The sequence below is a fragment of the Gavia stellata genome, chromosome 5 (assembly GCF_030936135.1).
Source record: "Gavia stellata isolate bGavSte3 chromosome 5, bGavSte3.hap2, whole genome shotgun sequence".
Taxonomy (NCBI): domain Eukaryota; kingdom Metazoa; phylum Chordata; class Aves; order Gaviiformes; family Gaviidae; genus Gavia; species Gavia stellata.
Genome location: NC_082598.1, coordinates 50,364,091 through 50,382,512, shown reverse-complemented (window position 1 = coordinate 50,382,512; position 18,422 = coordinate 50,364,091). Strand labels below are relative to the sequence as shown.

General features: G+C 41.3%; 1 protein-coding gene across 1 annotated transcript in view; it reads right to left on the bottom strand.

Moving 5' to 3' along the window:
* Nucleotides 1-1,415: 1,415 nt before the first annotated feature.
* The window catches only part of TNKS (tankyrase), a 143,010-nt gene continuing 126,003 nt past the window's right edge, over nucleotides 1,416-18,422 (bottom strand). The window contains exons 18-27 of the mRNA XM_059817418.1: nucleotides 18,099-18,287; nucleotides 16,531-16,768; nucleotides 15,727-15,809; nucleotides 13,095-13,215; nucleotides 12,366-12,463; nucleotides 10,951-11,025; nucleotides 10,328-10,433; nucleotides 9,284-9,470; nucleotides 8,361-8,517; nucleotides 1,416-6,528 (exon numbers count right to left, since the gene is read on the bottom strand). Of these exons, the coding sequence (XP_059673401.1) occupies nucleotides 6,442-6,528; nucleotides 8,361-8,517; nucleotides 9,284-9,470; nucleotides 10,328-10,433; nucleotides 10,951-11,025; nucleotides 12,366-12,463; nucleotides 13,095-13,215; nucleotides 15,727-15,809; nucleotides 16,531-16,768; nucleotides 18,099-18,287 (1,341 nt within the window). The 3' untranslated portion in view covers nucleotides 1,416-6,441. The remainder of the gene's footprint in view (nucleotides 6,529-8,360; nucleotides 8,518-9,283; nucleotides 9,471-10,327; nucleotides 10,434-10,950; nucleotides 11,026-12,365; nucleotides 12,464-13,094; nucleotides 13,216-15,726; nucleotides 15,810-16,530; nucleotides 16,769-18,098; nucleotides 18,288-18,422) is intronic.

Below are 18,422 nucleotides of genomic sequence, written 5' to 3'. Positions count from 1 at the left end.
CTCAGGGGCTGAGGCCAGCCAGGCAGATAGTGCCAGGCGTGGAGGGGGCAGGTGGGCATGGAGCCCCCAGCCCCCTGATGTTAAGCAATAGTGCCGGACACTGCCGTTCACCCTGGACTCAATGTCTTTTTCGTAGAGAAATTTCTTACCTCATCTTGGTTTTTTTTGCTTTTTATGTCTTGAAAGCATGAAAGTTGTAAAAGCCACAAACCCTGCCATTGTCCAGGCTCTTAGGGGGAGGGAAAAAATAGTATACTGGGTTTCCTCAAGTGCCTGGTCTTCATCTCTTTCCATCCCTGTTTTATTTTCTTGTTTTTTAAAAAAAGAGATGCCTCCCTGTATTTCTGCCCCTAGCTCATCTGGGTTGAAAAGGGAGCATACCTTCCTATTGTGCAGCAGTCTTCCCCCTTGCACAGAGAGACAGGGGTGCATGTGGTGGGTACTGCTTACCTGAGCCAGTTAGTTACACAGGGTGACAGGCAGGGTCTTGGGGCAAGCAGGAGTGGTGGTGGCACAGGACTATCTGCTGTCAGGCTCCTCCCTGCCAGTGCCTGGGGAGGCAATGCAGGAGCAGACAGGCACCTGCTAAGTCACCAGCTGAGCCTATTCCTGGGGGGGAGAGCAATCTGTGGGGCTGTGAGGTCGTTTGGAGGGGGAGATGCAGTCCTAAATGCCTCTTTCCTTGCCTCTGTGGATCTTAGGTTCCTGCAAAGCTTATGTCCAATCTCTTGTGGCTTAAAGAGGAGAAAGAAGGTGTGGGGGCAGCAGTCTAGGCTTTTGATTACTGTTTGGTTTCCTCTCCACTCATCCCACTGTTGCTTTTCTGCGAGAAGGAGCAGGCTGGGACATGGTTGGGTTGTCATGGGGAGAAGCAGCAGGGTGGAGGAGAGGCTGGCCCAGATATGTCATCCATCCATACAGCATTTCCAAACTTCCTCCACCTCATGACTGGTGTGTGCCACAGGCTGGGCTCTTAGTACAACATTCATCTGCCCTTCTCCACCTGAGCTGGGTCTGGCTCACCTGTGCAACACTGCTGCAGCTTCTGGTCCAAACCTAGAACATGCCTCATCTTCAACCCACCCAGAGCCTTATTTCCCACCCTACCTCTTTCCTTCCCCCCCCAGTCCAATCCAATAGACAAGATGCCTGTGTGGCTGATGTACATATGTATGGTTTTGGTTTCGTGTTGGTTTTTTTTTTTTTTTTTTTTTTTAGAAATTAACTTTTTATTTATTGCCTGAGGGAGGGAGAAAACAAAAACAAATTGTTTGGAGAAAATAATAAAAATAAAACTGTTTTCAACAGTTGTGACTGGCACAGGTTTGTCCTAAGACCAAGACAGAATAGCAGTTTGTGCAAACACTCAGCTTTCACAGACCAACTGTTAAAAATGTATTTATTGACTTTTAAACTATTACAAGTATTGCAGATCAGACATTTAGCCAAGCACATTTATAAATCAAACTCGGTTGTTACAGAGATGTTACCTAAAGTCCACCATGTAGGTAGGCTGAGAACCTGCCCATCGTCTTCTTTGAGAGAGAGGGTAAAGGAGGAAATAAATAAATGACATCCCAGCTCCAGGTAATTGGCAACCAAGAGAAGAAACATACAGGGCTAGTTATGAAAACAAGTTATACAAAAAAAGGTCTAAAAATTCAACCCCCAGGTACATTGCCATTTGGACTGGCAGAGGAAGCAATTAGGAATGAAGATACACAAGCTCACAGGACTGTGGTACAGAAAAATCCCCATTTCAATTTCCAAAGCTGAAGCAAGTTCTGCAGATGTTAAGAAGAAAGTGTCAAAATTGTAATACAGAGACTAATCAAACTACATTAGTAATTAATGGAACCAACACTAAAACTTGCCACCAACAGGTTCAGTAAGACAGAAATAGATCTATCAAAACCAGTCAGATAATATGACCTGACAGGCATATGTGCTAGTGTAATGGGAAATACCCGTTTCTCATGTTCCCTACTAATTCATGGGTCCATTCACCTTGCTTCCCAAGTTTTAACACAGATACGCTGTCCCCTGATCCTCTAGGTTTCACAGCTACTGTGTGTTCAGATAGTGGGAACACTGCCACTCCATCTCCGTGCGTGTGTCCTGTCACTCTCTGAAAGATCAGGAGCGTGCTCTGGGCTGTGCCAAATCCACCACCTCTCATCATCCATGGAGTCAAGTCTGTGGAGGTTCACAAGCCACTCACTGTCTGTGGCTAGAATGGAATCTGTACTTTTCCCCCGTCTCCCCCAGTAGGGCTGCAGCCTAGCTTAAAATGACTGAAACATCCCTTAGATGTATCTCCTTTTAGATTTCTGAGCTAGATTTTCTGTGGCAAAGCAGCATAGAAAGGAAGAAATCCCATTAAAAATCCATGCATTTCCTGACCTTCAGCTTCTGAGAATGATTAGCAATGGTGAAACTAAACTGTTTTGTGGTTGGACCCTTCCTTTTACCCATCTTTTGGAAAAAATCTGTTCTGGATAATTTCTGTTAACAGTCCCACGTGGAAATTCTAGGTAGTGCATGGAGCTCTGACTTCACTGCAGGGATGGAGTCTTTTTTGAGAAGATTTGCCACTGTCTTAAGTAGTTCCCATAGGCCACACAGTGGCACAACATGTTAGCATCCCTCAGCACTTCACACATTCATGGGGAGCAGACATCTCCTCTAACCTACAACAAATAGTAGGATCAGCTGGTTTCCAGAGCCAAGGAAGTGCCCTTCTCCAGAAGCTACTCCGTCCCATGTACCACATCTTTTCTGTGTCTACTGCCCACCAAAGCCAGCAGTACAGAACATTTTGTGGGGCTTTCTTTTTGCTTCAGTGTAGAATTTTGTTTTGGGGTATTCCATTATCAACAAGCAAAGTATAAAAGTTTGCAGGCGAAATAAATTCCTGCTGCATAATGCAGCGGGATTCAATTGCATCACATGCAAACATTCAAAACAGAGGTTAGAGAACACATTGCACGTTCCTTGGACTACAGACCAACAGTGACTGCAAAATGGTGGAACTAGTACAAGAGGTTTGTAACAGTCTCCGTGGAGCTGGGATCAAAATAGACTGGCAGATAAAAATAAGGATGAGAAAATAAGATACACCTTATTAAGGTACTGTACTCTCTGCTTTTAATCCTAACAGAAGTTTTGTTGACAGCATTCAGACTGCAATGTCACTCTGCACCAGGTACCTAATTCATCTGTCTCACAGAAACAATATCGGCAATGGAGAGCAGAACCCTCCCTTCTTTGCTACGTGGTGAAGTTTCTTTCTGTTTTGCCCATTAAGGTCCTGTTGCAAACTCCACAGACGTTTCAAAATGCTGCCTCAAAGGGACACAGACAAAAATCAAGAGGCCTGAGAGACAACTGTCCCTTTTCCCAGCAGACACCACATTCTGTCCCAGTGGGAATAGCTCTTTCTGGAGCCAGTGAGAGGTGCCCGGGCTCCCAAGCCTATGAGATGGCTTAGCCCAGCGTGTTCTTGCACCCTCAGTTCTTACTGTGCCTCCATTAGTGACCCAGTGCTGCAAATGAGCATCCCATTATCAGTGGACTGCCCTTCTCAGGAAGTCGAAAAACATCTTCATTTCTCAGGAGGCAGCAGCTGCCTGGTTATGGGAGCACGCTATTTTTAAGGTCCCATTCTCTAGAATTAGGAGGCATCAAGTTAACTCCCTCAGCTAACGCAGCAGCATCTGTACCGTTAACAACCCGCCAACTGCAGCTCTACAACCAAAACCACAACCAGATTTTCATGGGTAACTCTGATATCGATGGGCAGATCCTCACTTTGTTTTAAACTGTAAGAGGAGCTACAGCAACTTACGTCAGGAGAGGCAGACGCTACTCCTGCACAGGTTTCTACGACGCACAGACGCATCATCAGGCCTGGGTACTCCTCTGTGTCTGGCCACAAACGGATATGAGATCACATCATTACGAGACAAAAACCACTGCAAAATTATTTCCTCACACAGCACCTTTACTCTGCACAGAACATCAGATACGTTAACACTGGCAGTTCAAAGATACTGGACAGTATTTTTATCCTCTAGAAGTTCAAGGCTGCAGTAGAAATCCAGACTAGCCATTAGTTCAATCAGCACACAGGAAACAACAAGCAAGAACAGAATCTGGTGCGGGCTTGGTGGGGTTTTTGTTTTTGTTCTTGGTTTTGAAAGATGTAAAGCTTTTAACTTCCACACCCACATTAACCATTTTGCTCACCTAAGCAGCACAACTGTTTTACCATTTAAAACTATGTCTAACTGGGGATGGTGAGCAACACTCACTCTCACCGCTATCTGAAACCCTAGTGTAGATAGGCACATCCCCCCACTCCATTATTAACTAAGTTAAAAACAAACCCCAAACTTAAATGATGAATACAAAGCTTCAAAGCCTAGTGGTGATCTCTGCAATCCTAACACTATTAAACAAGTAGCCAAAATACAAGCACCCAATTTTATCAATGAAATTTGATTAAAAGGACAACTAGGCTAAAGCCTGGCTTGGACTTCGAAGCTACATATTTAATCAGGTCACAAAATGAAGCAAGAACCATATATCCACGGCCAGCTTAAGAAAAATAAAACCCAAAGTTTAAGATCTGTTGGAGTATTGCTATTTCTAAGGTTTTCTTTAGAGATACTACAAACAGATGATGCGCAGGTAGCCAGATTGCATCAAATGACTGATTTTACAGTGGGTGAAATTCCTCCGTGAGGATAACTTGCTTCAACATTAATGTCTTAATGTTAAAAATGAAAATTCTGTGTCTTAACGCTGAAAGTGGAAAGCTCTTCAGCTTTAAGTTTGTTTTATCCAAACATGTCAGCAAAATTCCATTTGTGGGGAACACATGTTCTGTTGTTTCCTTGCTTTAAGGGGGATAAAACCTGAATGCATGAACTGGATCATTAGATACTAAATAGTGCTGGTTGATAAGGAAATGTACAGCATGTTGTGTTCAAAGGAACTTTTTTTTTTCTCCAGTTGTTACATGCTCAACACTGAATCACATCTCCTGGTATTGGTTCTTAAGAAAAAAATTAACACGGCTTGATTTTCAACCTTCTCTGAAGCTGTAAAATCAACACAAAAAAGAAATTAGTTTCTCGTTTTGTTAAATACATATCCTCCGTGAGGGGGACTTTTGAAATTGTTTGATGCTGTGCTATGCAATGCTTAAAAATAACTTTCTCCTACCCAGTGGAATAAAACCGGGAACTTGCGGGGAAGGGGATTAGAGTGAATAAATCCTAGCTTTGCTCTCTGGTATACCTGCAAATAAATCCACTTGCCAACTGATGTTTTAAAAGTTCATTCTCATCAAAATGTAGAATCGATATTTAAAAAAATTATTATTTTTGTAAATCCCTTAAGCTCTTCAACTGTGATGTCACACACAAAGATGTGACATGAAACTGCTATAATACACTCTCCCTTACCAGTCTGAAACCCATTTACTGGGTCTGATATTACAGAGGGACATGAACCAGATATGCCCTCGTGTATGTCATCTTCTGACTTTTCACCTGCTATCTCCCAGCAAAACCATACGCCACTGTAGCTGGAGAACGTTTCACAAACTGCATGTACTTAATAGGAGCCTTATAAAACGTTCTTTTACAGATGCCAGCAGAGGGCATTGACCTGCTTTATGAAGTTCTTCCAAGCACAAAAGCTGGTTTTACCCTTGCGAACACTTCCTAGGGCTTCCCCCAGAAAACTCACACAGACAAAGCAGCAAACTGACATGATTTGTTTCCACTCTAAAGTTACACTCACTCATTATCGTTTGCTCAGAGGTGTGCAAAACACCCCCACATTGAAGAAATGGACCTTAGCCCCTTCTCAGATGAAATTCATATTGCATTGTTAATGATTTTAGTCAACTCGACTTTGTGCAAAATATCTTTAAGAAGGTTCGGGCTCAACTTCAGAATACAAAAGGAAAATAAATAGTTGACTAGGATCTCCTGAAATCACAAAATGAATGGTGTATGCTGAAAAGAAAATTATGGGCTTAATGCAATTTATCTGCAAATAAAATATCTAGAATAGTAGTGTCTGAAATTTTAACATGTGAGATGGCACTGATAAAGATTTCTGTCTGCACAATAATGTTCCCAAAGTCTAGATCAAAACAACATTATTTTACACATGGTAACTGCAGAGACTAGGAGCCTGAGATATGTTATTAAAAGGCAGTCCCTTGTAAACTTTCCTCAAAAGGAACAGTAGCAGTTGAGTATGCAAGAGTTACTCATATCGTATTCATCAAGACAGCAATGCTTTATAAAAGACATAGAGCTTATTTCCAGGTTGTTAAGAATTTTATATGATACTGATTTTCTGAAACATGTATCCATCCAGTCCAAGATTGAAGTCACATCCTTCTTCACTGCTCTGTAACTACTAGGTCTTCTGCTCTGCTGCTGTTGCTGTCTGTGAGGGAGCTTCTGGTTTCACAATCTGGTATGTAATGAGATATTCTGGGTATGCCTGAAAGTAAGTCAAGAAAAAAAACAACAACATTGCTTTATGCAAGGGTACACTCAGCAAGTTCACATTTTGGACTTCACTAAACAGTGACCAGGAAGGACAGTCCAAGAATCAGCTCTATGTTTGCAGACTGCAAAAGAAAAAGCAGGTTTCAAACCTAGCCAGCGCTAAGTGGGAACTGCTCGATGTAGTTAATACCTTCGTTACTACACTAGTAGAAAGAAAGATGTTTCTTCCACGCAGACATTGCCAGAAATTGTGTGCACAACAGGAATTCACAATCAGAGTTACTCTCCTCGTTAGCTAATCCTACAGATCAGTCAGTGCCTGTAAGCCATTCAAAGATCTCAGATGACCGATGTAGTCTGACCCAAAAATGCTCTTGCCATGTGACCTGCAAATGCCTTTACTTGCAGTACAATACTTGGCACACCCAAAGCACTAACCCAGTCATCTGTCCAGCATTTCTGAAGACAGCTGGTAGGAGGTTCAGTCCCAGAACAAAGCTAACGTTGCTGGAGGACAGGGACCCATTCAGAGGAACCTGGACAGATCAGAGGAGACTGGGCCAACAGAAGCCTCATGAAATCAAGCAAGGGCAAATGCACCTGGGATGAATAGCTTGTAACATTGCAGGATGGGAAGCTGCTCTGCTGAAAAGGTGCTGGAGGTCCTTGGGTGACAGCAGGCTGAAGTAAACCCAACAGTATGTCCTGGCAGCAATAAAGGCTACCAGCATCCTATGGTACATCAACAGCAGTGTAGACAGTTAACTGAGTGTAGTGATGATTGCCGTTTGTTCAGTACTCACTTGACCACATCTAGACAACTGCATACAACTTTTGGGCCCTCCAGTACAAGAAAGATGCCAACAAGCTGGAGCCAAGTTCAGCAAAGGACCAGTAAGATAGTCAGGGGGAGAGAGCACAGGATAAACAAGAAGAGGCTGAAGGAGATGGGCTTGTTCAGTTCAGAAAAAGGAAGGCTTTGTGGGACCTCATAGCAATCTTCCACCACGTATGGAAGGCTACTGAGAAAACAGAGCCAGACTCTTTTCTGAGCTGCGCAGCAGGTGAATGAGATTAATTAAAACAGGGGAGGTTCCTATTGGATACAAAGAACATATTTTTTACTATGAGGATAATTAAACAAAGGAACAAGCTGCTGAAAGAGGCTGTGAAACACCATTCTCTGAGGTCTTCGGGACCTGCCTCATCAAAGAAAGCCCTCAGCAATCTGGTCTGAATTCAGTATGAACAACAGGCTGGCCTAGGTGACCTCCCCAAGGTTCCTTGCAACCTAAACTTATTAGATAATCTCGGAGCCATCCAGAGTAGTAAGCAAACCACTTTTCTAGAGTAAGGGTCTAGTTGAGTTATTCAGATTAAAAATCAGCTCCTGAAGATTGCTGTGCTACTTCAGCTGCCATTTAAGGGTAGTCTCTGGCAGACAGTGACACTGTCACTGCTGGGAATCTACAAGTAAAAAGCCCAGAATCCTCAGTATGTATAAGAGCCCCAGAAATGCACGTGTTCTTGTTACTGCAGTAATGCCAGTAAAATGCAATGGGAGAAATCGTGCCTACTGAGAGAAACTACAACTCTTAATAGACACTAGCAGCACCACACAGGGGGAATTAGGCCATTCTGCATGGTGTAAAACAGAGCAGCTCAGTAGATAGGAGTAGCATTTGCTGGCTTGATAAGTTCACTGTTTATTTCCACATTATAAACCAGGTCATCACAGCACACTTGGTATGGAAACCAGTCACATCCCCTCTCCAGCTCCAAGCTCTGCCCTTCCATAAACCCAGTCCTTGCTAACCTACATACCTGTTCTCCTCTATAGATAACGTATTCAGCATATGCAAGTCCATTCACGCTCGGCCGGCCAATAACAGAATGGTGCCCTGGAGGGGCGTGAGCCATTTTCATCGTGCTGAACTGAAGAAAGGATTTTCCAAGGGTCACTCTACAGAAGAGCATTTGTCTAAAAGAAAAAGAGAAAACAACATTTTAAAATGTCTTACTAGGAGTTGTATGCTTCCAGAATGACTTCAGACTTTTGAGTTTATTTTGTTACAATTAATTTCTCAAGGCTTTTTGGAGAAACACTTTTAGAAACCAGTTCTAAGGCTGTATAAAACCTGTCACAAAAAAAAAAGTCTTTCTTGACACGCACAAGGGAAAACACATACTTTGTTTAGCCCTCACATGGAAGCCTGTTCTAGTTCATTTTATATAAAGCCATTGAAGGAAGCTGAAACTCTCTCTGTGTTCCTACCAGCAGGGTATGGACAGGTGTCAAAGTGTGAAAAGCAGACTGACCTACTCCAGTACAAAACGAAGCTGTGATTAAGTCCTGTTCACTACCTCCAAAATTATCTGATCCATAGTACAAGACTGCATTGCTGACCACTACTTTGCACCGCAGTTTTGTTCTGAGAGTGCCTGGAGTTTTAATTGCTGTTTTCCCCTGACTCTTCATTTTCAAACTTGCTGTTTCAAGCCTCTTTCCTGAGCCACAATTCACTTTGATTTATACTCACTGTATGCTTAGATGTAGTTTTTGACCTTTCTGTGGGACTCGCTGCATTTATATCCCTTTTTGTTCAGCCTCGACAAATGGAAAACTGCATTTTTCCTGCCATGACCAAGCTCAAGTGGCTATTTTTTCCCTGCAATTCATCCTGTGCCAGGATCGGAAAAACCAGGACAGACAGAATTACATACAGGGAACTCTGCTAGACTCATACCTGTGGCAGATATAACAGGACCTGTCTTTGTGTGTGGGACAGCCTGTTCCTCCCCCTATCCCATATACATATTGGTTGCTTTTTGAGGAGTTCTCGGCAAAGTAAATTCCAGCTCCAAACATTCCTCCAATGTATGCATGCCTTTCATCAAATCCTTTGTGAATGATAGCATTAATAAAAGGAGACCCTAGAACAGAAAGACACGAAACGATGTGTTATCATACATACTTGTTAAGCTCTATAGTAATACAGGTCTCTATGTCAAGAGGAGCTTGCCTTCCTCAAATAGACCATTAAATACCAGAAAGCGTGCTCAGTCAGCTGGAAGGGGGCGATACCCAGCAGGATGCAGTGATGTGTGGGATTTATCGTTATATACCAAGATCCCACGTGTGACTAATTTCTTACTCATTTCACAGATCTCATTAAACGGCTTTCCCCCCACTCACATTTCAGTGCAATTTATCTTGTCAATGCACACCTCCTCCAGCAGTCAGTACTGGTTAAGATGGGGCAAGATGTCAGGACAATCATACCCAAAACCAATTTCCTACGCAGAATCACAGAAGGATCTAGGGCAGAAGGACCCTCGGGCAACTGTCATTTGTAGGCACTTCTGGATGCTTCTAGAAAACATCTTGCTGAAACTCATAGTTGGTTTTGACTCCTTTCCCTGGTGGTTGCTGAAGCGCCAGGGTAAAACACTTTTACTGTGTGCTGCTCCCCTTTTTTAGAAGATCTCCTGTCTTTCTCACAGCAGTATAACATCCTCTCAGCAGCTTTACTGGAAATGACTAAGATATGGCTTAGCAAAAACCTTTTTTTTTCCCCCTTGTTTTAAAAAAATAAATGTATTTTTTTGTCTAGTGTAGCTTTGTAACCACACAGAGTAACGCCACCACCCCCAAACCCCTGCATTTCTAGTGTAGAAATACAATTACTGTACAGGATCGTGACACAGCAACATTAACATTGCCTGTGGGTCCTTGTAAGCTTTTTTTTTTGTTAAATACCAGTATATACAAATAGAGATCACCTCCTTACCATGAAACAACATGCGTTCATTGTGATGATTATGATTCTCCTCTGAGACCTCCTTCTGCCTGTGACAGAATCTCTCCCGCAACTTCTTGTTCACGACCTTTTGAATCTGCAGTGGTACAACAAGTCCAACCATACTTGAATTGGAATTGAAATGGAATATAGTTTCACAGAGTTTGCATAAATTCAACAGGGAAACTGAGAGTAAGACACCGGAATGGTATGAAGAAACCTCGTGGCTGCTTTACATGCAAGGCTGAAGTCTTTCAAACAAGTCAGTAGCACACACTTACAGATGGTTAAAATCACTGTGAAGCTGCAGCCTAAGTTCTACACTGAGAAAAAAAATCTGTGCTGCAAAGTCAAATACAGAAGTTAGACCTCTGAAATTAAATCAGGTTGTGAAACGTAAGTCAGGCTCTTCACCACCTGTCTTCAATATCAGTTCTTCAAACTCCTTTAAGAGCACAAGTGGACACTTCTCCCTGATTACATGCACAGAGCACACGATCAGTCTAATTTTAGCATTTAGCACTTGCTTTAACTCTGCTCCTGAATATTACTTCAACAAAGAACTTTAAATATGCTTATTTTACCACACAGAATTAAGTGGTTTTGAAACTTACCCTGATGACATTGTACCTGTTGAAGATCCCACCAGCATTTCCACCATCCCGATGCTCCCGGATTGTACTTTGCATCTACATAAATGAGCACAACTGAATGTTCAGCACACAAAGCTTGCTAGCAAGGCAAAGTATTCAGTATCTCAGTATATCACCAGCAACAACAGACAATCTTGATTGAAAATTAAATAAAAAGTACACCCTTATTTCTCAGGCACCCAACATGCTACGCTCTTCCACAATAGAGAAGCTGGATGATGCAATTATCCAATCTTGTAATACAAATCTACATAGGAAAAAGGAGAATAGTGGCACTTGCTATCAAAATTATACACAACTAGAAAACCTGCTTTAGATGGAAAAAAACCCAACCTTTGAAAATGAATATACAAAAAGATCATTTTGAAGTAATAACAAACGTGTTTCTAAAGAGTACAGTTTGCATTTCTTAGTGATAGGAAAATGCTTGCACTGTAAATTTTCCTATGTCATTAGCAGCCCCTGAGAATTTCAACAGTTTCATCGTGTCTTTTCCAGAGGTATTTATAGCTACAGCAACAACATTTAGTAACAGCTCAAATAAATATCCCAATTTACTATGGCAGACAAGTGACCCTTTCTGTCAGAAAAGTTTATTAAAGAGATCTGCACAAACTCCAGAGTTACCAATCAAAAATATTTTAGGCTAAGCTGGCAGCAATCCTGAATATCTAGACCTTTTAAAAGACTCCAAACACTTCTGTGCTACAGTGTAGGAACACTACACAAATAGCAAATGCACAGTAAAATGGAGTTTCTTCCAAACACAACTCTTCAGAAAGTCTCTTTTTTGTTATGATTTTTCTTTTGAAATGGTATCTGCTTGTAGTTTACTAAAATAAAAGAGCATGTGTGTGTGGGAGGCAAAATCACAGTCAATACTCAATTATCCAAGAGCTGTTTATCTGAGTTACAGATTAACTAAGCCACTGAGAGAAGAGAAAACAAGCTGGTTCACATGCAGAAACAGCCTGAGCACAGAGAATGCCTACAGACTTGCAAGGCCTTGATCGCTTGGTCTTCACTCACCGCCTTTGATTTTCACAGGTCCATCTATCTACAGAAAGCTGTGGAAACCCTTGCTATGAGACAACATCCAAAACACAACAACAACAAAGCAAAATTGGGATAACACTAAGTGAGCAAACAGACCACTTATTAAAAAAATTGGCAGGACACAGCAAAATAATTTCCATCGTTGCTCTATATAAAAAGACAAATGAAGAGCCCTGAACTTCATGTCAGATCTATGCAATTCATACACCAAAGCATTTTTTATCACTTTCAACACGCGTTGCATGCTTTAGTTCTGACGGGTTATAACTGAAAAGAGAAATACATTGCCACTGGAGCATTAAGAAAGGTACTTGCAATACCTCCTCTTCTACGGACTGATACTCCTTATCGTCAGGAGCAAGGTCAAGGAGAATGGTCCCCTGACTCACACAGTGAAAAGTCAAATAAGGATTGGTGCCTGTGAAGAGAAGGAATTAAAGGAGTAAAAATCAACAGAGGAAAACAATACCAGCTCTATTTGTGTCCAGCATCATCATTATTCTTAAATAACCCCAGTACAGCAGGAAATGCAAAATAAACACAAGGCAGAAGCAGAACCTTGGAAAGACAAAGTGCTTTCGTTAGCAGCAGAGGCTTTAAAAGAGAGAAGGAAAATGCATGTGGGACATAATTGCATTTTATGTTTCTGCTTTCAAGAGGAGCATCTGAGAAGTGTGGGGCAGCAAAAAACTCCATCAGGTTCACCCTTCAGGATACAACTGGTCTGTGGGTAGGTACGTAGGGCAAATCAATCCAAAAGCTTCTGCCTGGGTGAAACAGAGTCCCTGGAAATGGGCACAGCCTCCACAGCTGCCTCAGGGGTGTTCATTCTCTGGGAAGGCAAGTGATCACTGGGTCCTGTATCTCCTCTCTCAATACATTCTTTACCTGTCACAACCCACCCAGCCACCAGGTCTGCCAGCAAGTATATTATCCTGACATCCAGATTCTTTCAAGTCCTGGTGACCATGCCTACATTTACAGAAGGTGAATTCTGGGAGCCTGTTGCATGCCACATTTAGACTAACCAGTAGAAGCGTCATATTTACCTTGCTGCCCTCCCAGAAGTCTCTCCACACCTTTTATTAGTTTGTGGCGGTGACCATATGCATTGATCCCAATTTCTTTAAGCTCCTCATGCCCCATGTCTGCCAACACATCCAGGGTTATCTGGAAAGGTGAAAGCCCACAAAAATCACTTGCCAAACCTGGCCCAATTCCCAAGGCTGAAGGCCCATCAGTTCAGAAAATGGAATGTATTCATGGTGCAACCAAAAGAGTATATGTATTTTATGTTTTGCTGCACTTCTAATTGCTGCCACCTTCTGGCAAGCCTCTCCCTATCACAGGACCATACCCAAGCTGCTGCAGCCTGAAGCTGTGCAAAACTTTTACTTCTCTTACAGCAATTAACAAGAGCTGGTTCTCACAGGAGGTTCTCAAAAACATTATTAGTTGTGTAGGGGGAGGATGCATGGAAATGCTGGGACAAATCTGGGAATATTTTTGAAGCATTCAAAGTTTCACATTGTTGTGCGATTCATTATTTTCACTACACAAACAGAAATGAATATTCTATAACCTTACCAATAAATGTGAAGTGTGTTTCACATCAACATTATTATGGCGTGTGCTATTACTGTGTGTATATAGCCATGTGTGCACTTGCATGTATCAAACCAGTGGGTCAGCTATGCTAAGTCATGCTCAACTATTTCACTATTTTTGGAAATAATTAACATTGTGATGACACATACAACTATTCATTTGGTTGCAATACATGAATATATCTACAATCACCCAACAAGGTTTTAAATTTCAAGGTCACAGAGATTATTGGTGGAACCAAAAAGGTAATAAAACATGATGTCAAATAAGCATTTTTTTAAAGAACATAAAAGAGGAAGAGAAAAAGGCTAAATAAAGAACACAACTTTATTACTATAAAGGAATTATGCACTGAGGTGATTCTATGAAAACCAGGAAGATTGCATCTGGAGGAGATAATTATGTAAAATCTACTTCCAAATTTACACATTAAATTAGAATGGGAAGCTCAGCAAATAATGGGAAAACATACAACTTGATTCAAAAGAAGTTATATTGTTAGCACAACTGGACTTGCAGGTATGAACTCTATCCACTACAAATTGAATATCGTTAATTCAAAAGAAAGCAACTCAAGCAGGGAATTAATAGCTACACTGAACATCTGTCCGATGTAGCAGAAAACAACCCTACTGGGATTGCTGTGGAAAAGCCACTGAAGATATTCATCACGTGCAGCGGAACATAAAAAAATACAGAAGAAACCCAGATATTGGAAAGCATCAGGAGGAGGCTAGAGCCAAGGTGAAAAAGTGCACATGAAGGTACTGCAGTGCTTGGAAAAAGCAGCCTAAAACAATAAGCTTAAGAAAGATGAGCTTGTTTTCAGTAGAAAGAAACTTAGAAGAGGAGCTGAACAGTTTCAAAATGATGAATGAATATAGTGAATCCGATTTCCATTAGTAAATCTTATTAGCAGGGGAAGATCTTAAAAACAGGAAGGAAGGAAAAGTAGAAGAAAACCAGCATGGTAATAGGAAGGTGTGAAAAACAGTAAGGAAAAAGAAATGTGAGTAGAATATAAGTTCTTTTGAGGTTGGTTTGCTTCTTAATGGAAGCAGTTCCAAATTAAAGAAAAGAGCTTATGCTTCATATATAAGAAGAGAAAAAAGATAATATGGCATTTTAAACTTTGGGGAGATACCTCCTGTAATGTTTCATGGAAACAGTTGGAACTTTTTCTGTATGCAACACATTACATTTCATATATTTGTTTCCTGACCCCTCATAAAAGATGAGCAGCAGAGGCCTGGAGAAAAAATAACCATCAAATCCAGTCTCTTGGCCTTGTACCTTTCACTTCCACTGGTGTCCATCTCACTTATGCAAATAATCTATTTAACTGTAACATGTTAATTTTAAGAAACGCTACATAAAAAGCATCTACAAATACTTTAGGGGTACTTCTGCTCTAAAAAGTAATGTAAGCTTGAGAAAATGTTACATTAGTAGTATTCTTTTCATATCTACAGGTGTTTTCCCCTCTTGTCTCAATTCCATTTGAAACTTGTTAGCCCTGCAAAACCCAGTTAATGCTATAGTCCTAACCTATTAGGAAGCGTAGTTTCTGCATTCTCTAGTGTGACTACGCCCTGATAAACTAGATTTTTATTTCAGCTTATAGTCAAATTGGATGGTTTCCTAGATCTAACCAAGTGTCACATGCAGTACTACAGGTGGCAAAAGGCTTGTTTGGATATCAAGACTGCTGAAGGACAAGTGCAGGTGACATTCCAACCTAACTTTGTTATAGCCATCATGTTCAAAGTTCACAAGGTCCAACGTAACTCTCAGAATACAAGCCAAATTGCCAGTCATCATGTATGTACAAGAAAGTAGAAGACACTGGGTATCTGAATGAAACAACAGAAGAGATTTTCACAGGTTTCTCAACCTCACCATAAAGTATCTGCTGACTCATTTACAGTTTTCTTGGACATACTTGTTTTTCTGTAGATGTGAAGTTGGGTTTTTTTGTTTCCCTTTTTCAGTTAGAGAATGAAAATGTCACTCAAATTTACTAAATTAGTCTATCTTTTAAACATACAAACAGACGTGAGGCTTGCCACTTACCTGTTCTGTCTCAAAGATGTCCCGAAGGTGTTCAAGACCCAGGCTTTTTAGGAACTGGGTAATGTTCATGTCAAGACCAGAAACTGTAAGAGAAGAAACAAGTCATTATATCCTATGCACCTGAATTTAAAAACAAACAAACAAAAAACCCACCTTAAAAAAAAAAAATAATCAAGCAATACCACTGATTCTCCCAAAATTCCAGACTCTGATTCTTTTTACAACCAATTTGTCTATGTCTATAATAAACAATCCTCTTCCACTGTGTGAAAGCTCAGTGCAAAGCTCATCACTGTTCCCTCCTCAGAATCAACTATTAAAAAGCACAAAAGATCTGTGGCAAATACAGGCTCATATCATAAAGAGAAGGAAAGGAAGGGTGGGTGTATTTTTGCTATGTAATCACCTAGATGCTGACATAAAGCATGCATTCCAGATACTAATCAAAGGGTTTAAAAAGCCTTAGCAAAATCCCCCAGCCATCACAATCATAATGCCTTCATCAAAATAATTCTCACTGGATTTTCTGTATAAAATCAACAACAAACATCTGGGCACCTAATCAGATCTGCCTTTGTAGTCAGACCTAATCACTGACAGCAAACACAAATGAACAGCCAACAAAGCTCCTAGCAGAGCACATGAAAACAGAGCAAGCATGAGACACTTTAAAATGTAGATAACAGTTGAAGCTGTACAGTATTTTCTAGCTAGTCAGAAATGCTTTTCAGATAAAGCAAGGCCTATTGTGATACTAAGCTACTGTACTTCTGGCAATGTAAACTTGTCCAGCAGCAAATGCACCTTCTCCTTCCTTCCTTTCAGTTCCTGCTGCTCCATCACCAGCATTTGATGCCCCTCCTACGGCTAGTTCTGCCAGTGGCCCAGTGAGGTTATCTATACTGCTGGCAGCGGAGAGGCAGGACGGCGTAGATGCTGGTGAGATCAGGGAGGCACTAACAACAGTAGCTTGAGGCTTAAAGCATGTAGGCAAAGCTTCTGGAGGCATCGCATCTATCAGCAGAGCTCGGATATCATCAGCCTGAAAAACAGAAAGAACATTCAACTTGAGGTTCTATTATCACAAGTCACCGATCTCTGGAAAGAATTTTGCTTTGAATTTGTTTTAATTGATTGTTCTGTTCCCCCATTAAAAAGAAAACTGCTGACATTTGTAACACGGGAATTTATGGTTGCGAGAGCATTCTGATTCACTGCTCAGAAATAGGTTCTCCCCATTTCTAAAGGTATGTAAGAAGGTACATCTGATTTCCTTTCTGGCCGAGTGACTTTATAGGTGTTAAACCCAGGAAGAGCAATGCAGCAACTTTATCTGAAATCCTTCACAACCTAAGCCAGGCAATGCCACCTCATAATTTCCGTCAGGCTCAACTTCTGGTGAAGCATTTTGCATTGGACCAAGGTTTCAATGGAAAGACTACCACCGCCTTTGCTACAATCATATCTTATAGTGTTATAATAGAAAAAAAAGACAGGAGCTACAGGAGAAGTCTGAACCTAGCTAACAATTGGATTTAGCCTTTGTTGACTAAATTAAGCAGGACCCTCACCTTCAAGAATTTCCTCCTTGCATGTTCTTGTAGAACGTGATTAAGACATCCTTATTTTCCCCCAGAGAAATCAAAATCGTTTTCAAACCCCCTCATCACAAAGCAAGTTTTCTAGAGCTCAGATTATTCTGGAGGATATTTCTTGAATTCTCCATAAATCAATCAATGGCCTTTAAAAGATATTCGCTTTATAATCAGACACAGCATCCAATTTGGTTGCAATCTATTCCATCAAGACTGGTTAACCTGGGACATACATGTTCATGTAACCTCATTAGGCTTTTTAACCAGCTGCCACTGCCACCACTAACAAGAAAGTTTCCAGATGCCAGTTTTAGAAAAAGTTTGATAGCCACCCACAAATCTTGAAATTTTGTTTTGGATTTAGACAAAAAAGAACTGAGGTAATATGCAGGCACTAAATGATCCCATTCCTCTAAAGGCCCATCTGATTTTCCTTCTAGGTTCAAAGAAATAATCACCAACAGTACACAAATTGACCATCACTGGGGACATTTCAGAGAGTTTTATTTCTGGCAATGAGGAGATTGATCCCAGGAGTGAATCCTTAAGCAGAAGTGAACTTTAAATCACAAGCCATGTTAAGATCTCAGCCAAAGGAAAAAGCCTGGACCCATGGGCGAAAAGTCACAAACAGGCACCCTCGAGATGCTCATCTCCCTCTACCTCAGCACAGTGAAAGCTGAGGACCGCTGATGCCACGGAGCCATAGAAAGCCATTTAATATGCAGGGCAAATCTTCCAGAGCAGCCTGTGGCTGGCACGCTAACATGAACTTACTGTTGCCAGGTCTAGTGGTGTCTGACCCTCTTGATTCTTCATGGTTGGATCTGCTCCATGAGCTAACAGCAGAGCACAGAGCTGTGTCCTTCCTTTTTGTGCAGCTTCGTGCAATGGTGTGAATGCCCATTTATCTGTTGCATTTACGCACGTATTGTATTTGATCAACAGTGCTGCTATATCCACATGCTGGAAAACACAAGAACATCTTAATCAATGTGACACTGGTAAAACACGTATTTCCTTTTTCGTGCTGGAGGTAATGGTGCTTAAAGACCCCTGTAATTTCTTTTTCCTTTAACTCACTTCTCTGCCTCATGTGTC